General features: G+C 57.0%; 2 protein-coding genes across 6 annotated transcripts; both read left to right on the forward strand.

The window, feature by feature from the left end:
• The first annotated feature begins 10 nt into the window (after positions 1-10).
• Positions 11-7,970, forward strand: Slc25a22 (solute carrier family 25 member 22). 5 transcript variants are annotated; one of them, XM_040751455.1, is made up of 10 exons: positions 11-151; positions 3,443-3,628; positions 3,752-3,877; positions 4,121-4,176; positions 4,986-5,076; positions 5,585-5,703; positions 5,811-5,985; positions 6,075-6,229; positions 6,309-6,384; positions 6,461-7,970. In XM_040751455.1, exons 2-10 carry the CDS (start codon positions 3,609-3,611, stop codon positions 6,612-6,614), a joined length of 972 nt encoding a protein of 323 aa, XP_040607389.1. In that variant the 5' UTR covers positions 11-151; positions 3,443-3,608; the 3' UTR covers positions 6,615-7,970. The 5 variants fall into 5 exon arrangements, with proteins under 5 accessions (XP_040607389.1, XP_040607392.1, XP_040607394.1 ...); XM_040751458.1 differs by having other exon boundaries at positions 79-165; XM_040751460.1 differs by lacking the exon at positions 11-151 and adding an exon at positions 514-538.
• A 309-nt stretch (positions 7,971-8,279) lies between these two features.
• On the forward strand, positions 8,280-11,362 carry Cend1 (cell cycle exit and neuronal differentiation 1). Its single transcript, XM_005064209.4, has 2 exons — positions 8,280-8,434; positions 9,786-11,362. Exon 2 carries the CDS (start codon positions 9,883-9,885, stop codon positions 10,330-10,332), a length of 450 nt encoding a protein of 149 aa, XP_005064266.1. The 5' UTR covers positions 8,280-8,434; positions 9,786-9,882; the 3' UTR covers positions 10,333-11,362.
• Positions 11,363-12,262: the final 900 nt, after the last annotated feature.

Below are 12,262 nucleotides of genomic sequence, written 5' to 3' on the forward strand. Positions count from 1 at the left end.
TGTGGCAGTGACCACGCCGGCCGGGAGGGGGAGTCGACGGCAGCGAGGGTTTAGGGCGGAGCGGGCGCGCCTCCGAGAGACGCGCCTCCCAGCTTAGGTGCAGGCCCCGCGCGCGGCACAGCGGGGAGGCGATCCCGGCGGCGGCCGTGTGGTGAGTGCTAGCCGGTCAGTTTCTGTGGCGCCCACTCAAATCTGGCTGGCTTGCGGGGTGGAAAGGGGTGGTATTGGTGGCTGGGAGAGGTGACATCTGTTCAGACACTGCGTCTCCGGCAGAGCCTGGACCTGCGGGTACCTTGACCCGCTGTCTCTCGGGTGTTTCGGAAGGCCGTGCTCGGTCCCGGCGCTGCCGGGCGCGCTCCCTGCACACGTGTCCCAGCAGTGTGAAAACCCCAGAGCTGAAGATTTTATTTTTTTGCCGGGGTGGGGGCGCCGCACACGTGGGAACCCGGTGGACGTGCGTGGGCACGTACATGGTCAGAGTCTGCGTCGTCTGGCTGGAGATAGCGAGGCCAGCTCAGCTCCGACCGTAGGGTAAAGGGTATGATATGTCTTGGAGCAGAGGATGTGCTCCATCCCTGGTTTTTCTTTGTGGTCCGCTAGGGCATCTCGCAGTGAAGCACTCTTTGCAGCCCTTCTAGTTAGCAAGGCAGAGAGAGCTAACTCCCTAAGAGGAAGGGGTGAGGGAGACTGGATTGGGGGAGGGGCACGCGGGATTCAGCCCCAGCCCAGTCTTTTTTCCTTTTCCTTTCCTCCTCTTTCTTCCTTTTCCTCTCTCTCTCTCTCTCTCTCTCTCTCTCTCTCTCTCTCTCTCTCTCTCTCTCTCTCTCTCTCTCCCTCTCTCCCTCTCCCTCTCCCTCTCTCCCTCTCCCTCTCCCTCTCCCTCTCCCTCTCCCTCTCCCTCTCCCTCTCCCTCTCCGTCTCTCTCTTTTTCTTTATTCTGAGACAGGGGTCTCTGTGTGGCGCTGGCTGTCCTGGAACTCTCTGTGTAGACCAGGCTGACTTCGAACTCAACAGAAATCCACTTGCCTTTATCTCCCAAGTGTTGGCTATGTGAGCGCCACCACCACCTGACTGCTTTTCTTTTAGGTAGGAAATGGGCAGCTTCATTCGTGGAAATGTGGGGGAAAGGTGTGTGGAGCTGTTAGCCTCTGTATGCTAGACTCATCTTTCTCAGTGGGCCGTGGCCTGACTGGGGAAGGTTGAGCCAGCTAGGCAGAAAGCTCTGGATCCTCAGCCTTTAGACTGGACCGTCATGTTTCTATGGTAACAAGCTCTTTAGCGCCAGCACTTCGAGGTAGAGGCAGAGGCAGAAAGATCTGAGTTTGAGGCCAAGCCTGGTCTACAGAGGAAGTTCTAGGACAGCCCTGGATCCACAGAGAAATCTGGGGGGGGGGGGTGACAAAAACAACCCCTGGGGATGGGAGAGGGAGAGAACAGCCCAGAGGGCTCCCTTGCCTGTTTTCCCAAGCAACAGAGCCCCTCATTCTCAGCTAAGCAACTGTCCTGTCTGGTGTTTGCCTGTTTTGTTCTGGGTGCAGGGCTGACTCAGCCCATGGGATCTCAGTGCCTGCCTGTCTCTTCCCTACTAGCTTCTGACTTCTCAGGCACGAACAACACCCAGGTGCCCAGAGTCCAGATGTGAGGAGAGATAGCACCTGAGGGACCCCGGGCTCACTATTCCTGAGGGCAGAGGCACAGGGAAGGATGGAGAAGGAACGGCAGGAGAGCTGCTGTAGCTAGTTTACATCTGGAGCATGGGCTGTGTGGGGAGGGAGAAATCAGACTGTGGTTCAGAGGTCAGGCTTTTGTCACATACCAGGCTTAGGAGGGACAGATACTCTTCCACTCAGGCCCCTGGTCTGCAGAGGTGGGGCAGAGGGCAGAGGGCACCCGGAGTACCACCCCCATGTCCTCTGGACCTGCCAGGTGAGCAGGGCGTGTGCTTGACAGTGGCCTTTGATAGTGAGGCATCCCTTCGTTGCTCTTTCCAGAGAGCAGGCATACCATTTTGTAGCCTGACCTAAGGTTCCCGATGGGTACACCCGAGTCTCACAGCACAGTGAGTGTTGTCCCGTGCCTGGAGTTCCAGGGCCATAGACAGATCTGTGCCCGGCTCATAGGCTGCAGACAGAAACCTACTGAGTGGCCTCAGAATTTGGTGGCCTGGGATGCGGTCCCTGTGGTTCTCATGGTTAAAGTCTGTCCCTTCTTTAGCTCCCAGGCTGGGCCCAGCCCCAGACCCCCAGAAGTTGTCTCACCCCTCACGGCCTTTACCCGAAGCTGCAGAGATTATCATCTAGCCCAAAGTGAAAGAGAAAGTCCTCCCCCCGAGGCCCGCCCCGCCCCGCCCCTCGGCCAATCCCTGTAGCCTTTCGCCTCCTCCCCCTGGCCAGCCTCTTTTATCTCCTCAGTGAGCCAGCTTGCTCTGGAGCGGTGGAGGAGCAGTTGTGCCCACTCTGGGGTACGCTCAGGGTGAGCAGAACCCAGCAGCTTGTGTGGGGAGAGGAGGTAGCAGGCTCAGGGTCACAAGTCCAGTGGGGACTCTTAATTGTGAGACAACCATGTGACCCCATGTGGCAGCTCTGGGGACACTAACATGTGTGTGACAGCTGACCTCTGAGGGCTCAGGGAGATACACAGGGGAGGACCAGGACTCCTGGAACCCACTCTAGCTTAGTTTTTATGATTGTGTCCTTCGGGGGAGCGCCCCCCCCCAAGGCTGGCTCTTAGATTCCCATCCATGCTGCTAATAGAAGAGGCCCTTCCCCCCCCCCAGGGGATAGGGTATACCGGTCACAGATGCCTTGGGAGACAGACATCCCTCTGCTTCCCTCCTCATACCGTTTATCCCTGCCCTGTCTTCCCCAAGTCCTTATCCCTGGACTCCCGTGTCCCTTGGGAAGTGGTCAGGAAGCTGGGCAACCAGCTCAGTGTGGGTGGGCATCATGCTTCTCTGTGGGAAAGGGGCTCCATGACCCAGAGTGAGGCGCTGTGGAACTAGGTCTGCTCTGCCCAGGAGCGCCACAAAGGAGAAGACACCACCACCCTATCCCACTGAAAATGGCAGATGCTAGCTGCCTCTGCTCAGGGATGGGAATGATTACCACAGCTCAAGTACAGGGTCCCAAGTACCACTGCACTAAAAGGCACCTGGCCCTTTAAAAGCTGGAGCTTGCCTTCTGTGCGTGCTTATGCGTGTGTGAGCGTGAGTTCCTGACTGCCTGGGAGGACGCCGTGGGGAGGGCATTGAAGGAAAGCCAGGTGGCTCCAGGGATGGGTGGCCTCCCTTTCTTCCTTCACCCACCCCCCAGGGCACTTTGATGGCTGCAGCCTGCAGTATGGGGTCTAGGGAGTGTGGGGCTTTGATGGTTGGTGGGTGGGGAGGCTCCTTTCTCTGTTAGGCCCCCACCTGTCACTCATTCTGTCCCTTTCTTTCTTTCAGGTGGCAGGAGTCTTGAAATTGCTCTGAAGGTGAGGACATCCCCTCCCCCACCATCAGCCACCACCGCCAGCCACCCACGTTGTCCTCATCAGCCCCTCCCCATCAGCACCACTTGCATCGCCTGGCCCGCCTGGCCCGAGTCAACCTCCTGCATCACTTGGTGTAAATGGCTGATAAGCAGATCAGGTCAGAGGGACCCCAAGCCCTGGGCTTCAGTCTTGGCTTTCACTCCTTCCCCAGCATGACCTCCCCATCCCCCTGTCCTGTGGGTGAGGATGTTAGTCCTGACACTTGACCCTGCATACACAGCCTGCCGGCCAAGCTCATCAATGGTGGCATCGCTGGGCTAATCGGGGTCACCTGTGTGTTCCCCATCGACCTGGCTAAGACACGGCTGCAGAACCAGCAGAATGGCCAGCGCATGTATGCCAGCATGTGAGTGAGGACAGCACAGGCGGGAGGCACAGCTTCCACCTGTGAGCTCCACTCTGCACCCCTGGGCTGGGTTAGGGGGGCAGGGTGGGCCAGACCTGAGGGAGAGTCTATCCCTGGCAGAGTGTTTGGCTTCTCTCTGGGCCCTGGAATATCATACTGGGCAGAGAAAGCACTGGCTGCCCTTGCCTGACTCAGGGCCAGGGCCCCGCTGGCCACAGCTTATTGCCATTCCCTTGGCTACAGGTCTGACTGCCTCATCAAGACCATCCGCTCTGAGGGCTACTTCGGCATGTACAGAGGTGAGGCTTGGGATGGGTGACAGGCGGTCTGGCTGGGAGTAGGGTCAGAGATGCATGCCTGGGCTTGGGCTGTAAGTATGGACGTGTTATGTGTTGCTGGTGCACCCAAGCACAATGGGACATCTGCCACCCCTCATGCTGGGAGAATTGGATGTCTGAGGGGATTTCTTTTGTGGGGTGGGCTCTCAACCCTCACTTGACCACTCTCCTATCCCCTACTAATAGAGCAGGACAGGGTGTGTTTCTTCTTCTCTATCTTGGTGGTTCAAATCTCCTCCACTACTTTATGTGACAGGACCACATCTGTGCCTAGAAGGCAGGGCAGGGGGCATTATGTAAAGCAGCTTAGAAAACAATCCCTGAGGGTGGATTTGCCCAGATGCTGAGCCCTCAACAGCCTTCCCTGAGCCCTGACCCACACTGAGCTCCCACCATTGGGAGCACCTGTCCCCAGGAAGGAGGCTCACCACAGTCTCTAGGGGCCTGCTCCTCACTGCCTTCCAGGAGAGGCCTGCTCTGCCAAAAATCAGAGACAGATGGAGGTGGAATTCTGGGGAGGGCAAACAGGGAGGGGAGGGAGGACACAGCGCCACCCCATCCTGCCTGGTTCCTGCCTGCCTGGCACAAAACAAGCCCATATGTGGGTGAGAGGGCAGGAGGCTGCAGCCAAGGAGTGCCAGGCAGGGCTTTGCCAGCGTGGAGCAAAGTGCTATCCCAAAACATCCCTAACCCGAGCTACCCAGCTAGTCAGTCCCCACCTGACCTACCTGTGTCCCCCAAGCCTCAGCTGACCCTCATATGCCCCACAGGAGCAGCAGTAAACCTGACCCTTGTCACCCCCGAGAAGGCTATCAAGCTGGCAGCTAATGACTTCTTCAGACATCAGCTCTCTAAGGATGGGTAAGAGGCTCGGCCACCCTAGCTGCTGGGGCCCGGGTCCTAAGGAAGGGTGTGTTGCTAATCCTACCCCTACTCAGCAGTCCCTCTGGCTGGTGTCCCCCAGAGGCTCCTCTACCCCAGTCCCTTTGCTCAACATCCCTGACCTTGTGAGGGCGGGCACTTCCCTGCTGCCGCGAGAGGAGGTATAAAGCATCTGCTGAGTCAGTGGCTGTTGGCCCCTAGCCATTGTCTGCCGCCAGAATTTGGGGGCACTAAGCAGCCACCCCATCACTGGAGTATAGAGCTACAAGTCTAGCCCCTTCTAGTTCCCATTTCTCTTTATGAGCCCTTGCATATAAGATCATCTGTCCTTTAGGCTGGATGCCCGTGCTAGAGGGTCAGGAGCCCAGGGCTGTGCCCCTTGGGACCTCCACGGTTCCCATCCCCCTTTACACCTCTGAAGCAGACAGTCACTGCCCCACGTAGTGTTCCTTATCACCTCAATCACAGCCCTGCCCTTGCCCTGTAGACAGAAGCTGACCCTGCCCAAGGAGATGTTGGCAGGCTGCGGGGCTGGCACCTGCCAGGTGATTGTGACCACCCCCATGGAGATGCTGAAGATCCAGTTGCAAGATGCAGGCCGAATCGGTAAGGTGCAGGGAGGGGACAGAGCCTGGGTGGGGACAACAGCTAGACCCTGTCCCCTGACCCTTCCCCAAGCCAGGAGGAAGAGACCAGAGATCCTTTCTCACCAGCTGCTCAGAGGAAGATTCTAGCTGCCCAGGCCCAGCTCTCGGCCCAGGGAGGTACCCAGCCCTCAGTAGAGGCTCCAGCTGCTCCTCGGCCCACAGCCACCCAGCTGACCCGTGACCTGCTGCGGAACCATGGCATTGCTGGCCTCTACAAGGGACTGGGGGCCACGCTACTCAGGTGGAAAGATGGGCTTGTGGGAAGAAGAGGTCTGTGGGCTAGCCCCTACCATCAGCATCATTCCCGCTTCTCTCCCTCCCTCCCCACAGGGATGTCCCCTTCTCCATTGTCTACTTCCCCTTGTTTGCCAACCTGAACCAGCTGGGCCGCCCACCTTCTGAGGAGAAGTCACCTTTCTATGTGTCCTTCCTGGCAGGCTGTGTGGCTGGGAGTGCAGCCGCTGTGGCTGTCAACCCCTGTGATGGTCAGTGCTTGGGTTTGGCCCACAGTAGGGAGGAGGGCAGGAGGCGAGGTCGCCATAATGACTCATATGTCCCTTGTAGTGGTGAAGACTCGGCTTCAGTCCCTTGAGCGAGGCGTCAATGAGGACACTTACTCAGGGTTCCTGGACTGTGCCAGGTGGGGCCAGGTTCCATGAGCTGGGGCAGGGCTGGGCTGGGCTGGGCATCAGTTCTGAGCATCCTTTCCTTTACAGGAAGATCTGGAGACATGAGGGCCCCTCGGCCTTCCTGAAAGGCGCGTACTGCCGTGCACTGGTCATCGCCCCGCTGTTCGGCATCGCTCAGGTGGTCTACTTCCTGGGCATCGCTGAGTCCCTGCTGGGGCTGCTGCAGGAACCCCAGGCCTAAGCCCGTGCTGCTTCTCCCCAGCCTATGGGCTGAGGCCAGAACAGGGTGACCAGCACAAGCCTGAGAAGGACTGGTCTCTCCCCAGTCCTCCCCATCAAACAGGAAGGCAGGGGGAGGGTGCAGGGTCCACATGGGTGGTACACACATAGGCCCCCATGGGGTCCTGAGGGACAAAAAATTGGGATCAAGGTCTTATTTATGTAGAAAATGCAGAATTCTGTACATTCCTCAAGCCAGTCCTGTTGAGCCAGTCCTGTCCCATCCCTGTACCCAACCCAGTCTCACCTGGCCTGAACACCCCCTGAGACAGAGCTGGTCTCTGGGCTGGGGCTCCCAGGCCTGGTTTGGGCAGGCAGACCCTACCCTGTAGTTCACTGGCTCCGGTCTCTGAGGCTCTCCTGGTCTACAAAGGGGACCCATCTACACATACAAAATTATTTATTGAATTTGCTGTGCCCACGTGGCTCTGCCTGTCTCCGTCCATCGGTCTGTTTGCCCCTGCTGCTCTTTCTGCCTCAACCAGAATCCCACTCTGCCTCCCCAGTCAGCCTTACAGGAGGACTGGAGTGCTCTACCCTCATGTTAAGCTAGGATTCCTAGGCTGGGTGTGTGGCCACATCCATGCGGATCCCAGGCATCCCGCACATACTCTTCCTGGTGAGCCTTTGGGCTCCCACCCTGTGTGGGACCCAGAATGCTTGAGGTCTTTGTGTGCCTGTGATGGGGCAGGTTGCTCTGCTCTGCCCCCAGCAGCCGGCTGACCAGGCTGCATGGGGATAGGCCCTTAAGGGCCCAGTTGCCTTTCCCTGTGGGGTCAGGCATCCCGTGCTTGAGTGCTGTGTCTCAGGTCTTCTGCTGACCCCGTCCAATAATTGACTTCTCCAGCCTGGTGGCTCTTCTGATAGAGCCCTACTCCTGGACAGAGATTGCTTGTGGGGAAAGGGTAGACATGAAGGCCAGTATGGAGCCCGGGCCACCTAGCTTTCTGGGCCTCTGTCCATATTTGGGAAGCCCCCGGCCCCCCCCACGCCCTGGATCCTCTGTTCTGAATCAAATCAGTCCTCCTCCCCTGCCCTGGCCATGTGATTGTGTTTGGTGATTGACTGAAGTGCTGGTGCTGTGTCCCTCAAGCCCGACCCCCTCCGTGGAGGCCCCTTCCCAGTGACACTACCTGGGGCTCAAGCCTGGGCCTCCTACTTCACGGTTGCTCCTGGGAGCCTCCCCTCCTATCATGTCTGTACCTTGGAAGTTGCTGCTCCTGCTTAAAGAATTATATTTTTTTCTTTTGAAGAGTTTAAGAAGTTGTAACTTTTTGTGTCTTGTCATGTAAAAGATAAATAAAATATTCTAAATAGATGCTTGCTTTCAGAGTCTGTGCATGGGTGGGACAGTGGGGACAGGGTGACACATTAGCCAGGCTCTCTCCTCTGCAGACCAGCATTGCCCAGGTCTCAGCCCAGCAGACCCACTCTTGAACCACCTCCTTCCTACCTCAGTCTGGATAAGGGAGGGGCGGGCAGGCAACCTCGCCTGGTCTTTTGGTTCAGCCTCCTTAGATGTGAGAAGTGGAGCTAGGCTTAGGGACACTCTACCCGACCCCACCCCCGGGTTCCCAGGGTGGAGCAGGCAGGCGTGGCCCCGCTGACGCAGCCGCTGTCGCTGCTGCCTGCCCCTCCCCTTGCCGCTGGTCCTCCTGGTCCTGCGCCCGGAGTGGTGCATTATGGGAAACTCCTGAGCACTCCTCGGTATCTGCAGCCGCCGCCCGCTGTCATCCCACCCGCGGGAGTGCGCAGCGAGAAGCTGGAGGTTCGAAGGAAGACGTAAGGAGGCCCTTCCAAGGGCAGACCGGGACTGGGAAGTGGGGTGGGTTGGGGGCACCGGGTCTGGTGGCCAAGCAGTAGTGCTTTGGCCCTGAAGGTCACCGGGGTTGTGGTGTGAACGAACACCTTTCTCTCCCGGGCTCAGCAGCCCTGGGAAGGAAGGCAGAAGAGGCAACTGGAAGAATGGGATATAAGTGAAAGCCAAAAATAACCCGGGACAAATTTGCACTATGCTAACTTGGTGCCCTGTGACTAAGGTCTCTCCAGAACAGTGACATGGAGGGGACTCTGGGTTTTTCTGGTAGGTGGGCAGCATCTGGGTTTCTGCACTGGTCATCTCCATCATGATGTGACCTTCAAATGACCTTCATTATGTTCATTTTGCCTGATGGGGGGCTTGGAGCTTGAGGTCTGGTTTCTTAAAGTGGCTCCCCCTCACTGCATACGGGCGATTGTCCTCCCAGAGTGGAGGCAGGCAGGTGGTCCTGGGTCTTCCAGACGGGCGTCACTGTGGGACAGGGTAGCCAGGCCCCAATCTCCCCAGCTAGGACACAGAGAATCAAGGTGAGGCCTTTCTATAGCCTGAAGTCATTCTCTGTCACCCCATTCTATGTTACTGCCAGGGACACTCTTTGCTCCCATAGCACAGCCAGAAATGCTTGCCCTTGAGCTGGATGAAGTGGAGGCCTGTACAGGAAAGGGCACTAGATTTCAGCTGGGTGGGGCAGATGGCTGACCAGAAGCACAGGCTAGCAGATTCCCAAATGGCTTCTCTGCCTCCATTTTATCAGTCTTGTCCTGAGAGTCCTGGTGACCTGGATCCTTTCACTCTCCCCCAGACAGGATCTGAGAACTCAGACTCTGAGCTCCTTCCCTTCCCTTCCTCTCAGACTCTGGTCAGGCTGAGACCAAGGCCCATCGCATCCAATTCTGAGAAATAGCAACAAGCTCCCAAGATGACATGCAGTGCTCAGCTGTCAGAGCTCACTGTGACTCCTCCCTGCCTCCCTTGAGCAAATCCTCTCTTCCAGTTTCCAGGGTTAGATCCATACGTCTACAGCAATGTGGGGTAGACGCAGTTCATGTGAAGCAAGACTAGGTTACAGGTGAGGAAATGGGCCTCTGGTCCCCCCCAACTTCTCAGTAGTTGGAGGGGCTTCTCCAAGAATGGTCAGAAACAAACAGAGGCCAGTCCTTGGAAGAGGAGGGACTGGCTCACAGGAAGTTGGGTTGGAGCTTCTGGAGAATCCAGGGAATTGAGAAGGTTATCTCCAAGGGCAGGGGCAAGGCCGGGCGAGCTAAACAGAAGGTGCTTTGTTCCCGTTACCACCTCATTTCTGTCTCCCTCTAGACCCATATAATGCCCAGAGGTGAGCTGTCCTGAGACATTGTGATCCAGCCGCCTGCCAGTCCCACAAGCCCCGAGCCAGCTGCCGGCACAAATCGCCATGGAGTCCCGAGGAAAGTCAGCCAGCAGCCCCAAGCCAGACACGAAGATGCCTCAGGCCACAGCTGAGGCCAAGGGCACTCCAGCTGCTGATGGGAAAGCCCCCTCGACCAAGCCTGTGAAGAAGGACACCCAAACAGAGAAGCAGGAGCAACCAACAGCCCCTGGGCCAGCTACTGCCAAGAAGACACCGGCCAAGGCAGACCCTGTACTTCTCAACAATCACAGCAACCTGAAGCCAGCCCCCGCAGTGCCCACAGCCCCCAGCAGTCCTGATGCAACCTCAGAGCCAAAGGGTCCTGGGGATGGGGCAGAGGAAGATGAGTCCAACACTGGAGGCCGAGGTCCCTGGCCTTGTGAGAACTTGACCCCTTTGCTAGTGGCTGGGGGTGTGGCTGTGGCCACCATGGCCCTAATTCTTGGTGTGGTCTTCCTAGCCCGGAAAAAATGATGCCTGGTGTCCAGGTGGGGGCACAGAGCCACTTTCTGTACAGACCTGAATATATAGTGCATGCAAGGTCTTAGATACTTATCTATACATACACACATACATCATACACACACACATACACATACACACACGTATATGTATGCTACATACATCCATGCAGCAGGAGAGAGAGAGACAGTGAGCCCACTTCCACTGACCCCAGCACATTATTTCCCAAGTCCTGGGGCAAGAGCCCAGCCCTGCAGTTTGCAGGAAGCACTAGCATGGGGCAGAGGGGATAGCCTGAACTAAACAACCAGGAACAGATGCTGGGTATGGCCTCTGAAAGCTAAGTGGTGGAGTAGGCTGGCCCTGTAGGGACATTAAAGGGCATGGCTGTTTTACTCCCCTACTTCTCTTTTGTGCAGCTGGGGGCAGTCTGTCTGGGCCTGACACAGGGGGACTGACCCGAGGTGTGAATCAGATCTGCAGAGCTACCTCTGCCCACTGTCCCTGTCCTGGCTGAGTGGAAATAAAGCTTAACAACTAAATTTGGGGTGGGATCCTCCCTTCCCTTTTTCAATATGTGCCCCAGGAGAGCTCCTGAGGCTAGGACCACCTTACCCCATGCCCAGAGCAGCAATTTCTTTTTTGTTTTTTTGGAGGGGTGGGGGGGTTGAAAAACTGGCGGGGAGGTAGGAAATATGGAGGATCCATATTATAGTTACACCAGCCCAATACCCCTTAACAGACTGCCCTTGCCTGCCTGCACCCAACACCCCCTTGAGTCTAACAGCGTATAAATGCAATAACACAGGTAGAGTAGAACTGCCCAGTGGGTGACGACCACCCACTGCCTGCAGGAAGACCTGCTGTGCAGCCCCTCCTTAGTGTGGCTGGCCCCAGCTTGCCCCTTGGTGTGGTGACAGCGGGCAGGTTTCCAGAAGGCTGCAGTGGGTTCTAAGGAAACATTGCCCTCACCTGGCCAGTGACTGTAGGGACCTTGGGCCTGAGTGGAGGCTGAGTTTGAAATAAACTGTTACAATATAAAGGCTGGGCTGGTGTCCTCACCTGCATGGGGCTGGGAGGGGCAGAGACTTCCTACTTGGGTATGTGGGTCACAGATCCATCATGTGGGCTTTCCAGGGAACAGGTAAGAAGTCCTAGGCCCTCCTTCGTGCCCTGATCCTTAATGGGCTATGAGCACCCACAGTCCAACCAGCCCCTCCCCTTTCTCAGGTGATCCTTCCCTGGCCTTTGTGGTACTCTGGAAGCAGATGAACATCCAGGAACTTCACAATAGCAGCCTGCCGCCCTCTTCACCATCAACCTGGGTTGCTGCTCACAGTGCACTGCACAGAGGCTTTGTTCCTCAGTTCGAAACTGCCTGCCAGGTGGGTGGTGGTGGCACACACTTTTAATCCCAGCACTCGGGAGGCAGAGGCAGGAGGATCTCTGAGTTAGATGCTAGCCTGGTCTACAGAGCAAGTTCCAGGACAGCCAGGGCTACAAAGAGAAACCTTGTCTTCAAAAACCAAAAGAAAAAAAAAGTCTGCCTGCCAGCAAGGAGGGCCCCTGCCTCCATGAAGCGCAGGGACTGAAAGTGGGCTCCTTCTCTGACTTCTCTCCCACAGCTCTCTGAGCCCATTCTCCCTGGTGTTCAGCACAGAGCAACTGCTCACAGCTCCAGCTGTGAGTGAGGCTTCAGGGCAGTGTGCTGCAAAGGGCAAGGCTTATTTTAGAACATCACCCTGGGCCCCTTCTCCCCACCCTAGGGGGCTACTGAGGCTGGCAGACAGGAACTTGTTGAGCGCCTCCTCCTGGAGGCTTTCTTAGAGCTGGTGGCTTTTTCTTTCCAATTTCTTGGTGCCCACACTCCTCATAGAAGTCGCTCTGCCCACATAAGATATCCTATTAAATTCTGGACAACCCCAAAAGGGTGAAGACATCC

Source organism: Mesocricetus auratus, unplaced genomic scaffold (genome assembly GCF_017639785.1).
Source record: "Mesocricetus auratus isolate SY011 unplaced genomic scaffold, BCM_Maur_2.0 Super-Scaffold_4256, whole genome shotgun sequence".
In the NCBI taxonomy this organism is placed as follows: Eukaryota; Metazoa; Chordata; class Mammalia; order Rodentia; family Cricetidae; genus Mesocricetus; species Mesocricetus auratus.

Excerpts from the sequence above, each read along its gene's own strand:
- Slc25a22 (XM_040751455.1), top strand. The coding sequence starts at position 3,609 with ATGGCTGATAAGCAGATCAG. Across the intron at positions 5,986-6,074 it reads CTGGGGGCCACGCTACTCAG|GGATGTCCCCTTCTCCATTG; the intron begins GTGGAAAGATGG and ends CCCTCCCCACAG. Across the intron at positions 6,385-6,460 it reads GGGTTCCTGGACTGTGCCAG|GAAGATCTGGAGACATGAGG; the intron begins GTGGGGCCAGGT and ends TTTCCTTTACAG.
- Cend1 (XM_005064209.4), top strand. The coding sequence starts at position 9,883 with ATGGAGTCCCGAGGAAAGTCAGCCAGCAGCCCCAAGCCAGACACGAAG.